Source organism: Callithrix jacchus, chromosome 10 (genome assembly GCF_049354715.1).
Source record: "Callithrix jacchus isolate 240 chromosome 10, calJac240_pri, whole genome shotgun sequence".
NCBI lineage: Eukaryota > Metazoa > Chordata > Mammalia > Primates > Cebidae > Callithrix > Callithrix jacchus.
The window spans coordinates 57,522,741-57,536,854 of NC_133511.1; the positions used below are offsets into that span (position 1 = coordinate 57,522,741).

General features: G+C 38.3%; 1 protein-coding gene, 1 non-coding gene and 1 pseudogene across 4 annotated transcripts in view; 1 reads left to right on the forward strand and 2 right to left on the reverse strand.

The window, feature by feature from the left end:
- PRCP (prolylcarboxypeptidase) overlaps positions 1-14,114 on the forward strand; it is an 80,633-nt gene that overhangs the window by 58,006 nt on the left and 8,513 nt on the right. For 2 of the 3 annotated variants that reach the window (XM_078340115.1, XM_002754749.7), the window contains exons 7-8: positions 5,720-5,884; positions 6,585-6,772. In XM_078340115.1, the coding sequence (XP_078196241.1) occupies positions 5,720-5,884; positions 6,585-6,772 (353 nt within the window). Of the gene's footprint in view, positions 1-5,719; positions 5,885-6,584; positions 6,773-13,098; positions 13,313-14,114 lie in introns of all 3 variants that reach the window. The other variant, XM_054241860.2, reaches the window with a different exon arrangement.
- Positions 955-1,055, reverse strand: LOC118146051 (small nucleolar RNA U13). The gene has a single exon (XR_004731513.1). It is a non-coding gene; the product is annotated as a small nucleolar RNA U13 (small nucleolar RNA).
- Positions 8,507-9,473, reverse strand: LOC144578093 (eukaryotic translation initiation factor 2 subunit 2 pseudogene; annotated as a pseudogene).

The window sequence follows — 14,114 nt, forward strand, 5'->3', positions numbered from 1 at the left end:
TTACTTTGTCTGGTGTATGTGGGATCAAAGGGCAGAACCGAAATATTTGGTTGCAGATCTGATTAGTTTGGTACTAAGGTTGCGTGAATGTTCTACTTTCTCAACTATTTCTATACTCTTTAAAACTGGAATGAGTAAAATGGACTTTCCAGTACTCTTTCTGTTTCCTGAATGTTCATCTTTATTCTAGGAAATGCCTCATATTACTTTACTATTTTGCAGGGTTTTTTTTTTTACTATTATATGCTTTTAAGGTTTTATGATTTCATATTGCCACAAAATTCCTTCTAAGTTTTTGCCAAAACAAATAAACATAGAAAAATATAAAGATAATCTAAGAATTAGAAAAATTGTTTTAAAAAGGTAAGCATGAGACAGCACATATATTTAAGCATTGTTTTTGTTAGGATAATTTTTCTTTTAGCTTTTAGTTGAATACGTGTTATATAGTTACAGTGATTGTAAGCTCCAGAGAGTCTACATTTGTGTTCTTTTCTTTTCTTTTCTTTATTTCTTTATAAGATAGAAGGTCTCGTTCTGTCACCCAGGCCTGGAGTGCAGTAGCATGATCATAGCTCTCTGCAGCCTCGAGCTCCTGGGCTCAAGAGATCCTCCTGCTTAAGCCTTCTGAGTAGCTAGGATTACTGGAGTCTCTATTGGAATCCCAGTTCTGCCATTTCTTTGCTGTGTGGTTTTGGGCAAGTTTCTTAACCTCTCTGTGTTTTAGTTTTCTCATTTGCAAAATGTGTATAATAACAATTGTAATGCTTACTAGGGTTTTTATGAGTATTTCATAGGATCTAGTATAAAGTAAAAGGACTAAATTGATGCTAGTTATAAATAATAACAATAGTTATTATTATTATGTAATATTGGGAAACCAGATGATTATATCAGGACTTTGTGGTCAACGTCTGCATTGAGACCTATATTCATAGTGCTTTTTCTTTTCCACATCAGATAGGTAATGCGCTGATAGCATAACTGGGTTTGAGGGAAGTACATTTCACATGTGAGCATGAAAACCCAGTCGTACACTTCCTACATTAATAGTTTTTAAATTGTGTATCTGGAGCCAGACCTCTGAGCCTGTTTCTCTTCTGTGAAATGGGAATGATCGTCATATGGTACTCTCTGGGTTATTGTAAGGAAAGTACCTGCCCTCAAAGAATATTCAGTACTTGTACTAACAACCTCAGTCCCAGCTGTTCACATTTTAGCGCATTTACGGCATGTGTAGGAATGACGTGCCTTATGTAGAAATTGTTTAGAAGAAGCCATTTGCTGGAACTCACAAAATAAATAGAAAGTATACTCCAGGGCTGCCTGGATGTTGAGTATTTTGGATAGAGATGGTGGGCTAAGACTCTTGTTGTCTGACTATATCACATCCTGTATGTAAAAAATCAACAGGCCAAGTGCTTGCTTTCATCATGTGGGTAATATCTGCAAATTATCAGGGGTAAGCTAAAGTACTGTATGAGGTTGAGCCAAAATTGCTGATATTTGACTGTTTTTGACTTACAAATATGAGAGTTTCATATGGTTCAGTTTAATATTGATGTATTTTATGTAATCCTACAGTTCTTTGATAAAAGTATGTGAGTATCTCCTTTTAAACTACTCTAGCCTTTTTTTTTTTTTTTTAAAGAGATGGACTCTCACTCTGTCACCCAGGCTAGAGTGCATTGGTGTGATCATAGCACTGGAGCCTAGAACTCCTGACTGAAACAGTCATCCTACGTCGGCTTCCTAAGTAGCTGGGATACAGATGCGTGCCATCACACCTGGCTAATTTTTTTAACGTTTTGTAAAGATGAGGTCGTGGTATATTCCTAGGCTGGTCTTGAACTCCTGGCCTCAAGCGATCCTACTGCCTGGGGCTCCCAAAGTGCTGAGATTACAGACTGAACCACTGTGCCTGGCCTTGAGTTACTATAGTCTTTGAATAAGCATGAGAATAGCACCAAGGTCTTGCTAATATTTTTTTTGAAACTTCATTCACTATGCTACCAAATTGTTAAGAAAGTGCAAAGAGATATTAGGGATTCTATTTTTTAATGCTAGAGGATGATACTTGGACTCACAGAATCTTTCAGTTAGAAAGGAACTTTAGAATTACCTAAAATAAAATATACCTAGTAAATTTGCAAATATTTTGCAAAAAAAATTTTAAGTGACATTTTTCAGGCCTTTTATTTAGCATACTGGTAGAATTATAAATCAGTACTTCCTTTATATAAGGCAGTTTGACAGGATGTACCAAGGGCCTTAAAAATGTTCATTTCCTTTGAGCCAGTAATTTGTTTAAGAATTTATCTCAAGAAAACAGTTAAGGAGATGTGGAAAAATTTAGCCCCAAGGATATTTATTGTAGCCCTATTTGTAATGATGAAAGGTTGGGAATGACCCAATTTTAGGGTTGCTTCAGCGGTTTTTCAGCTCCCCACCCTGATTCCTGCCTTCTAGATTTTCTAATATTGGTCGGTGCCCTTCATAAGTTGTCATATTCCACTACTCCAAGGGTGATCTGACCTCACAGAGCACAGTGGCTGGGGATTGCCCTTATTCTGGACTTGGAATCCCATCCATACAGAGGCCAAGTCTCTGACCATGATGTTCTTTCTGTGTAACTGGGGCTGCTGAAACCCAAGTATTGTCAGCCAGTGCCGGTCTCCAGCTATGCTTGTCTTTTAAGAAGTGACGGTAACTGCTATTTGTGGAGATGGCTATTCATAGGGACTCCTTTTCTTTGCCTGACAGAGGCCCAGTGTTCTAAGTTCTAAGAGGGGCTCTGATGCCAGCATGTGAGTCACACTCACTTGCTACTGTTCTTTTCCAGAGTTTTGGGCCACTTGTTGTTTCACATCAGTACCTTCTCTCCCTGTGCCTAGCTTGCATTGTCGCCCTGCCCCCTACCATGCTGTGCTTGAACACAAGGCTCTTCTCTGCATTCCATGTGTCTACTGTGTAGTTTTGTGCTGCATTTTGAAAGAGCTGAATCGGCTGTTGGTATCCAGATTCAGGAAAGAATGCTGATCAACTCTTGGCAATTGATGGTTTAATATATCTTATGATTGTTTCTTGATTTCCATATTGTCTTGAGTTATTTCTTATTGGCATATTTCCTAGGAACATTTTCAGAGAAAAGCACCATGCAATGTTAGGTATTTTTTGACTACCATGAAAAATCGAGAGTTGTTAAAATGATAAAACACTGTTTTGACTTTTAATTTTTCTTCAATTGGCATTTCCTTATTGCTTTAGGCTTGATAGGTTTGCGAAGCTCTTAGTTTAGCTCAATTCTGTCTCTTCATGTACATCCTAAAGCCTGATATTCCTTATTCTTATGACCTCATAGTTACATTTAAAGGTATATACCATTATTTGGACATCTTAATTTCTGACTTTTCTCACACTCAGCAGTTCTAAAAACCTTTTGGGAATGATGGACACTCCAGCTTCCTTTGGAAAGTCATATTACTTTTGAGCATGTTAAAGGTTCTGAGAAATCCTCTGAAATTATATAATAATAACAACAGTCAGGAAAACTGTTCACCTTTGCTAGTATATAATTTCTCAAAACTATTGGCAAGGAAACGTTTATTTTCCACAAAGTACCAATTAACGTTCCATGGAAATATTGTTGTGCAGAATATATTTGGGAAAAGGCATTGAATTTTTCTGAAAATTCATTTTCTGTTTTACAGTTTTCTTTTCTTTTTTTTTTCCAGGAAGGTATTGCTGGCAGCTGGTGCCAGGCAGAACTGTGATGAAGGGCTGGGTTTGGTTGGATCCTTTCTCAATACCTTCTTTTCTAGGTCGGGAGCATACGCCTAGCCCAGGCCTTCTTATTCCTGCTGCCCAAAATCTCTCCCTGAGGTGGGGTAACTGGGCTCCTTTCCCAGCTCCTTCTCTGGACTGGTGTCTTTTTGTCAGAACTAGTCTATTTCATATATATATATATATATATATATATATATATATATATATATATACACATACATATATATAGTTTTTTCCACATGAAATGGGAAAGGACCAGATTACTGAATTCACGTCAGAGTCAACAGAGAATTCAAGCTTACCGGGTTTTCCTTGCTACTTGGGCTATTTGTAGTTTTACACGTGGACACTTCCCAAGCTGAGTGTCATAATGGATAAGATGTATATTTCATAACTGGAGACAACTGGGGATGAATCTAGGCCCTATTATTTGCTAACTGAGTGACCTTGAAGATGACTTAACCTAAGAATCTGGGTTTTTTTTTTTCATGTAAAATAATAGACAATCATCTATCTGACGAATCTAGGCCCTATTATTTGCTAACTGAGTGACCTTTAAGATGACTTAACCTAAGAATCAGGTTTCTTTTTTCATGTAAAATAATGGACAATCATCTGTCAACGGTGTAATTGTTGGAAACCCAGAGCTTAATAATCACTAGATGTTGTTGTCGTTAGTATTATTCAGCTATGATTCAATTGCCTGTGATTTTTCTAACATTTTATTATGGAAAATTTTAAACATATGGAAAAGGTAAAATAATTGGGCAGTGAACACTCATAAAACTAACATCTAAATTCTATAAATAGTATTTTGTTGTATTTATTTATCGCATATATATTCACCTATCCATCACTTCATCTATCCTTTAATTTATCTTATTTTAAAATGCATTTAAAAGTAAATTGCAGACATTTTCCCCCTAAATACTTCAGCTTTATTATTAACTAGAGTTCAATATTTGTGTATGGTTCTTCTTGTGGTGGTGGAGGGATGAAATCTAGGTACCATGGAATGTACGAATTATAAAATTTTTCATGTGACACAACCCCTATGAAGATATAGAACATTTCTGTACCCCAGAAGGTTTGCAATGGCTCTGTCTAGTCAGTTCCGCCTTTACTCCTAACCCCGAATATTGTCTGATTTTTATAGCTAGAATTTCAGGCATTTATTATAGTTTAGTCAAAGGAATATTTTAGAGCTGGGAGTTATAGCATATGCTTTTCATCACACCACAGATGGCTAGAACTTGGTGTAGTTTTTCCATATAAAATTGTATAAATTTTGCATTTTTATAAAAGTATAGTAATTCATTCAGCAAACATTTAGTTACCAGATATCTTGCTAAGTACTGAGGGAGACATTCTGAAATCAAGTCAGTGAAGTAGAGCATTACAGAGGCTCTGATAAAAATAAGTACAGGGTATAGTGGAGGCACCAACACGGGAGAGGGTTAGTTCTTCCCGACTTGGAAACATAGGCAAGGATGCCCTTGAAGAGGAGGTGATATGAGCTGAGTGTTGTAAAAGATGAATTGGTGTTTGAAGGCATTAGTGGAGTGGGAGAGGAGATAGAAAACAGTGTTTCAGGGTGAGCAAGGGGAAAGAAGAAGAAGGAGCCTGGTGTGGTGGGGAATGGTTTTCCTAGGCTGGAACAAAGGCAGCAAAGAGGAAGCTAGAATGGTAGTTGGAAAGGATTTTGCATACCATGCAAATGACTTTGGTTTGTTTCTATAGTCTAGGGAGTAATTGAAGAGGTTTATTTATTTGTGAAGGGGATTAAACCCAAGAAAGAAATTGTTAAACAATGCAGTTGGATGCTTAAGAATATTTTATGATCAGATTAAAATAATATTTCTTCTTTGTGTTATTAAACTCATTTTATATTCATATTCTGACTCTTTCCCCATTTATCTTTCTAAAATGACAGGTAGTGTGCCAATATTTGAAAAATCCCAATGTATCTGATTTACTGCTGCTGCAGAATATTTTCCAAGCTCTTAATGTGTATTACAATTATTCAGGCCAGGCGAAATGCCTGAATATTTCAGAGACAGCAACTGGCAGTCTGGGAACCCTGGGTTGGAGCTATCAGGTAAATGTGTATAATTTTCCAAGAGGAATTTACTTTTCACTGATACAGTTGTGCTATAAGAAAATCAGAGTACACAAGATTTTGTCAACTAACCAGGATCCAGTTTTGGGCCCTGTTACCTTACGCTGTAATACTATGGACAAGTTTCTTTGTTTATTCATTTGTTCATTTACTAATCACCAAATAGATATTGAGTTCTTATCACGTGTCAGGCACTCCTCTAGGTTTCAAAGATACAAAGATAAATAGTACATGATCAAATGTAGTTTAGTGAAAAAGTAAGTAATTAGTATTTCAATAGATCTTGATAACTCCTACAAAGGAAGCATTTTATGGACATAGAAAAGAAGGGGAGTCCAATTTGTCCTTCATCTGCACAATGAGACTAACAACAACAATAAGAAGAAGAATAAGACTTTCCTTCCAGAGTTGTTTTGAGGGTTAAATATGATAATAAATGTGAAATCAATCAGTTTGTATTGAAGGGATATAATGCCAACTTTCATAACTTCTGGGCCAAGACTTTTTTAGAATAATGAGAGATTATGTGTCATAGAAATAAAGCACAGGGGCTTCAAAGCTGCCTTGCCTGAGTTAAAACCCTGCCTTCGCTACTTACCAGCATTATGACTTTGTATAATTTATGTAACCTCTTTTGCCTTATTTTTCTAATGGGATTCTCTCTTGGTTTGCTGTTTAGGCCTGCACAGAAGTGGTCATGCCCTTTTGTACTAATGGTGTTGATGACATGTTTGAACCTCACTCATGGAATTTAAAGGAACTTTCTGATTACTGTTTTCAACAGTGGGGTGTGAGACCAAGACCCTCCTGGATCACTACTATGTATGGAGGCAAAAACATTAGTTCACACACGAACATTGTTTTCAGGTGAGTTTTTGCTGGTCCAAAGAGAAACTTCAGCTGATGGAGATATTTGTAGAATATTTGAAAAAATAGAACCAGGAAAATGCTGGACAATAGAACAATGTAGAATACAACAGTGGTACTCATCATTGTTTTCCTCTGCCTTGAAAGATAGGATGCTGAGAAGAGACAGGATTTTTTGCTCTATTACAATGTGCTTTATTAAAGGCTTAAAAATCAACAGCAACAAAATTAAAAAAAAAAAAAACTCTCCAGTACAAAATAAAGCATCATCTGTCATTCTCAATTTCTCATTATTGTTACTGTTGCTGCTGATGAAATAAATTTTCAGCATTCAACATTTTTGGAGTGCCTGCTTCATTCTGGTCCAAGTACTAAATGAGGCACTTTAAATAAATTACCTGGTTAAATCCTCACAACAACCCGGTGGAGTAGTTCTTATAGCCCCTTTTTTACTTTGAAGGAAACTGAAGGTCACTGTGTTCAATCCTTGTCAAAGCTCATCCACCTTTGTTTTAGTTACTAAGTGATAAAGCCAGCTCTCTACCATGGCCTATCTGACTACAAATCCTGTGTTTGCTTTTCTATGTTACGCTGCTCCTTAAGAAGTCACATCGTTGCTACTGGTTCACACTAGAGTTAATTGAGTAAACTCTATGTGTATCTGTCTGTGACTTCAAAATTTTAATGTTTTGACTGGAACATTAGGTTGTCAGCTATTAAAATAGCAACAAATTAATCAAGAATTTCCCCAACTCTATGTAGAAATAGGAGATACCACTACTTACCTCTTAACCGGAGCTACTGTTTAAATTGTAAATGCCATTCTTTTACAAGCTCTTTTATTTGTCTTAATTTTTATTTTTTGAAAAGAAATCTTAAACTTTATTTTGCATTTTACAAAAGTCTATGAATAGTTTTTAAAAGGTGCCTCCTTACTTCATATCACATTTCTCTGACAGTTGTTAAAGTAGGCAGTGAGTATATCACCAGCTTGAGCATTGGCATCTTGCAAGGATTTCAGACCAACCAACCACTAGCCAAATAATTTGGCAGCTTTTTAATCTTGTTTTTAAATACAATGGTAGATCCACTCTGATGGCAAACTTATCCAGCCAAATCTCCACAACATGCTTTGCAAAATCAGTGATTAGCAAATTGGTTAGCTTTGGCATAGAACTGTGCTTATTTGTGCATTACAGCCTGGTGTTGATACGGCAACCAAACATTGAGAGGGACAACTTTTGCACTGTAAGAAATAGAGTTGGGTACCCTTCTGCAGGATTGTGTCTGGAGATCGGCATATGTGACATCACCTTGACAATTCCTTGATATATCAAGGGCTAGTGTTTTCCAGACCTTTTATGAGGCACTACTCTGTTCATAAGGGTGGAGACCCATAACTTAAGTGACATATTCCTGGATACATCTCCTCAAGACATTTTCTGTTTCTGTTGGAATCTTCCTTTGATTACAAGTTGGTTATTACCATCTATAGAACCACTTGTACCCAGTTCAGCCAACAAAAATGCAAGGAGGCTGGTTGCAGTAGCTCACTCCCGTAATCCCAGCACTTTGGGAGGCCAAGGCAGATGACTCGTGGAGCCCAGGAGTTTGAGACCAGTCTGGGTAACATGGTGAAACATATCTTTACAAAAAATACAAAAATTAGTCGGCATGGTGGCATGTGCCTGAATTCTCAGCTACTTGGGAGGCTGAGGTGGGAGGATAGCTTGAGCTCAGGATGTGGAGGTTACAATGAACTGAGATTGTACCAGTACACTCTGGCCTGGGTAACAGAGCCAGATCTTGTCTCAAAAAAAAAAAAGAATCTCTCTCTCTCTCTCTCACACACACACACACACACACACACACACACACACCCCAACCCACAAAACAACAAAGCCCAAAAACGCAAGGAGACATTTGGGCTGATGATGTAATAGTTTATAGATATCCTTAAAGTTGATGAAAGGAGTTTTCTTGGTTCCTACTTGTACAACCTGCAGAGGTTTCACTGTGAATTTCCTTTTTTCTCAAGCAACCGTATCTGGATTCTTTTCCCTTATGATGTTGAACACATGATCCAGTAGCTCCTCATTTGTGCAGTCTCTTTCTAAGCCTACCTCACAGGGCCTATCTGATTATTGAATGAGATAGCATCGTCTTTTTTGCTGTCTTCATCTTCTAGAGCTGTGTCTTTTTTTAGTATTTCATTCTTATCTGGGAACTTGACATTCTTCTTTTTCTTGCCAAGTACAATGTTAAGGTCCTCCTCTGGTTCATCTTGTTCTTGAACATCACTTTCAATCTTAAGATCCTTTATACCTTCTTCAGCTTTATCAATATCAAATATCTTTTCCTCTTCTGATTAAAGAAGTTCATGCCATCTAGAACATCGGAAACATGTTTTTGCCTAGTGCCCTGTTCATGGGCTTCTACATCTTTGTCTTCAGCTGGCTCTAGCTTCACTTTTTGGGCTGGTTTTTCTCTGTTTTTGTATCCCCTTCTTCATCTAACATAAAGGGATTCCTCTTTTTCTTCTTGCCCATAGTAGGATCAAAAACTGTCTCATCCCTGGACATGGCTGTGGCTCAAGTGGGCTCAGACAGATGGGAACTCAGACAGGTCAGCTCCAGGTTCCTGGCAGCATCGCTGATCCCGCTACTATGTCTCCCACCACTGCACTCTACAAGTTATTTTAAATAAGAGTCAGATTTGGCCTTTGGTACGTAGCCAAAAGCTTTTAGGGGTGAGGAGTGCTGTTTTTCTGGAAGCTGATTCTGAGTTTAGGCTGGTGGCACTGCCCACTTTGTAAAAAAGCCCTCTGACTTAATTAGACTCATCCTATTTTCTTTTTTAATTTTTAATTGTAATTTTTACTTTAAGTTCCAGGGTACATGTGCAGGATGTGCAGGTTTGTTACATAGGTAAATGTGTGGCATGGTGGTTTGCTGCACCTATCAACCCATCACTTAGGTATTAGGTCCAGCACGCATTAGCTATTTTTCTTTTTCTTTTGAAGCAGAGTTTTGCTCTTGTCACTCAGGCTGGAGTGCAATGGCACGATCTTTGCTCACCGCAACCTCCACTTCCCAGATTCAAGTCATTCTCCTGCCTCAGCCTCCCAAGTAGCTGGGACTACAGGTGCCCGCCACCACACCCGGCTAATTTTTGTATTCTTAGTAGAGATGGGGTTTGACCATGTTGGCCAGGCTGGTCCTGAACTCCTGACTTCAGGTGATCTGCCCACCTCGCCTCCCAAAGTGTTGGAATTACAGGCATGAGCCACTGTGTTTGGCCTTAGCTATTTGTCTTAATGCTCTTTTCCCCCCCACTCCACCCCGTGACAGGCCCCAGTGTGTGTTGTTCCCCTCCCTGTATCCATGTGTTCCTATTGTTCAGCTCCCACTTATAAACAAGAACATGCAGTCTTTGGTTTTCTGATCCTGCATTAGTTTGCTGAGTATAATGGCTTCCAGCTCCATCCATGTCCCTGCAAAGGATGTGATCTCATTCCTTTTTATGGCTGCATAGTATTCCATCCAGCAGGATACCTGTTCCCAAATAAAAGGCAAGACACTTTAACAGAAAACTTAAAACTGTTTTTAAAAAATTTCCTTAAGTTGTGTTCCTTGTTCTCAACTGGATTCTTCAAAACTGTACTCTTCAGCTCAGTCTTTAAAAGTTAAGCAAATAAGTCTCTGCTTAGGATGTTTAAGGAAACTGTGCCAGATTTAGAGTATTTGAAATCAGGAAAACTTGAAAGAACTGAGAGCTTTGAAAAAGACCTAAGTATAAGCCTTTGGGTCTGTCTTAGTCCACTAGTGCTGCTATAGCAAATCACCTGAGACTGGGTAATATATAAATAGCACAAATGCATTGCTTACAGTTGTGGAGGCTGGGAAGCCCAAGATGAGGATGCTGGCAGGTTTGGTGTCTGGTGAGGGCCCAGTATGTGCTTTCAAGATGGCATCTTAAGGCAGTATCCTCACATGGCAGGAAGTGGAAGGGCAAAAGGGGCCTAAGCTAGTTTTCTCCAGTCCTTTTATAAGGCACTTCTCTGTTCATAAGGGTGGAGCCGTACAACTTAATCACTTTCTTAAAGGCCCCACCTCTTAATACCACCACAGTGGGGATTAGGTTTTAAAACATGAATTTTGGGGGACAGTTGGACTATAGCAGTCTCCAAGCTCATCTTTGTTCCATCAGAGGAAGAAGTACTCAATCAGTTTCTTAGTTTTCTTTAGGAGCTTGTCTCTGTAGAGTGTTTATATACATTGCTCCGGCTTTTGAACTTTAAGCTCATCCATCCTTGCTTTGACCCTACAAAGCTGAAGATCAAGTTGAATTTTTTTTTTTTTTTGAGACAAGGTCTTGCTCTGTTGCTCAGGCTAGAATGCAGTGGTATGATCTCGGCTCACTGTAGCCTCAACATCCCAAGGTTCAGGTGATTATCCCACCTCAGCCCCCCAAGTAGCTGGGACTAAAGGTGTGTAATTTTTGTATTTTTAATAGAGATGGGATTCTAGCACGTTACCTAAGCTGCTCTGGAACTCCTAGGCTCAAGTGATCTACCTGCTGGTCACCTAAAGTGCTGAGCAAAGCACCCAGCAAGTTGAAAATGCATTGCCCTTCTTAAATCATATTGAACCATTATATACAAGTATTTTAGTTATCTATTTGCTTTTTTATGTTATCTTTCTCAGACTGTCAAAGTGATTATAATAATTATCACCATCATCATCATCATCACTGGAGGAGGGAGGATATATTGTGAGAAAAGTCAGTAGGTAGGAATTAGAGCTCTATGTAAGAAAGGACTTTCAAGAAGAGCTGTACAAATGTAGAATGAGCTGTTAAGTAAAACTACTTAGGCTTTTTTGTTAATCAGTTTTATCCTCTGTAAAATGAGAATAATAATACCACTTACCCCATAAAGTTGTTGTGATGCATTAAAAGAGCCCTTCAAAGTACTTGGTCCAGACCTGGCAAATATCTGTGCTCAAAAAATATTTGTTAAATGAATAAATGAAGGTACACTTTCACCTTGCCCTTTATGTTCTAGCCACAGGGAACTGTATACTTGTCCCTGAATGTCCTTTCCCTTTCTCCTTTTCCTTAAGACTCATACCTTCTGCAAGAAATATTCCCTAAGGGAGGATAGGTTTCTACGTCCCCCTTACTTCTAGTAGCACCTATAAATACCACTTTTCACTCTGTGTGGTAGTTATCTGTTTGTGCTTCTATCTGCGCCATGAGATTATGAATTTATCCCCAGCAGGGACTTCATCTTAACCATCTCTGTATCTTTAGCACCTGCTACAGTGACTGGCACATAATGAATGCCCAGTAATGTGCCTATTGTTGATAAGGACAATGAATGAAATACACAGCTCAGGAAGGCTTTAGAAGCATGTGACAGTTTAAAGGCAAGACTGTTCGAAGATGCTGGTTTATCTTTTTGCAGTGGCAGGTCTACTTTTACAAAGAAATCTTTTTCTACAGTTTGCTAGGTATGAGAAATCCAATGTAAAAAGTTTTAAGTTATTAAAAAATTCAAAATTCTCTTACTTTTCTGAAGAAAGAGCACTCCCAAAGTAAAGGAACATCCACAGGTGTGTCTATTCTATGTACTTTATGGCCATTAGCTATAAAGCGTTTCTGGTTGCTGAGTAAGAATGTGTCCAAGTATAGGCATGGGGAAAGACTTCATGACTAGAACACCAAGAGCAATGGCAACAAAAGCCAAAATAGACAAATGGGATCTAAGTAAACTAAAGAGCTTCTACACAGCAAAAGAAACTATCGTCAGAGTGAACTAGCAACCTACAGAATGGGAGAAAATTTTTGCAATCTATCCTTCTGACAAAGGGCTAATATCCAGAATCTACAAGAAGCTTAAACAAATTTATAAGAAAAAGACGAACAACCCCATCAAAAAGTGGGCAAAGGATATGAACAGACACTTCTCAAAAGAAGACATTTATGTGGTCAACAAACATATGAAAAAAAGCTCATTATCACTGGTCACTAGAGAAAGGCAAATCAAAGCCACAATTAGATACCATCTCATGTCAGTTAGAATGGCAGTCATTAAAAAGTCTGGAAACAACAGATGCTGGAGAGAATGTGGAGAAATAGGAAGACTTTTACACTGCTGGTGGAGTGTGAATTAGGTCAACCATTATGGAAGACAGTGTGGCAATTCCTCAAGGATCTAGAACCAGAAATACCATTTGACCCAGCAATCCTATTACTGGGTATATACCCAAAGGATTATAAATCATTCTATTATAAAGACCCTTGCACATGTATGTTTATTGCAGCAATATTCACAATATCAAAGACTTGGAACCAACCCAAATGCCCATCAATGATAGACTGGATAAAGAAAATGTGGCACGTATATACCATGGAATACTGTGCAGCCATGATAAGGATGAGTTCATGTCCTTTTCAGGGACATGGATGAAGCTGGAAATCATCATCCTCAGCAAACTAACACAGGAACAGAAAATCAAACACCACACGTTCTCACTTGTAAGTGGGAGTTGAACAATGAGAACACATGGACACAGGGAGGGGAACATCATACACCGGGGCCTGTCAAGGGATGGGGTCCCGGGGGAGGGTTAGGTTTAAAAGAAATACCTAATGTAGATGATGGGTTGATGGATGCATTAAACCACCATGGCGTGTGTATACCTATGTAACAAACCTGCATGTTCTGACCATGCATCCCAGAATTCAAAGTATAGTAATAATAATAATAATAAAGAAGGTGTCCAAGGAGGCCTGCGGAACGCATCTTAATCTTTATGTCCAGGTTTCTCTCCCTAGGCTGCCTCACATGAATCCAAGTTTGACTGCTTTTCTGGTTGGGAAGTTTAATCTTTTAAGTGTTGGATTGGAGATTTTTCAGTTAAAGCTTTGAAGTCAGGTAGACCTTGATGCCATTCTTCTTCTTCCCTGAATTAGCTGCATGGCCTTGGGCAAATTGCCAATTCATATTAGTTAGGAATAATAATGAGTACCTAATAGGGTTATTTCAAGGAATAAATGATTGTGGAAGTAAGCAACAGATTTTGTCTGTTTTGTTCACTGTGGAGTCCCATGCCCAATCAATGCCTGATATATAGTAGGTACTCAGTAAACATTTGTTTACCTGTTAATAGTCTCATTACAGCAATTCTTTTTTTATTCCACTATTTTTTTGGGGGGAAGATTTATTTTCTTTCCCAACTCGTAGACATTATTTTGCCAACAGTCATTCTCAGTTATTTTAGTATAGATCCAAAAGGGAGTCCCTGAGGAGCTGGTTAGTTTAACACCATTTCTCAGG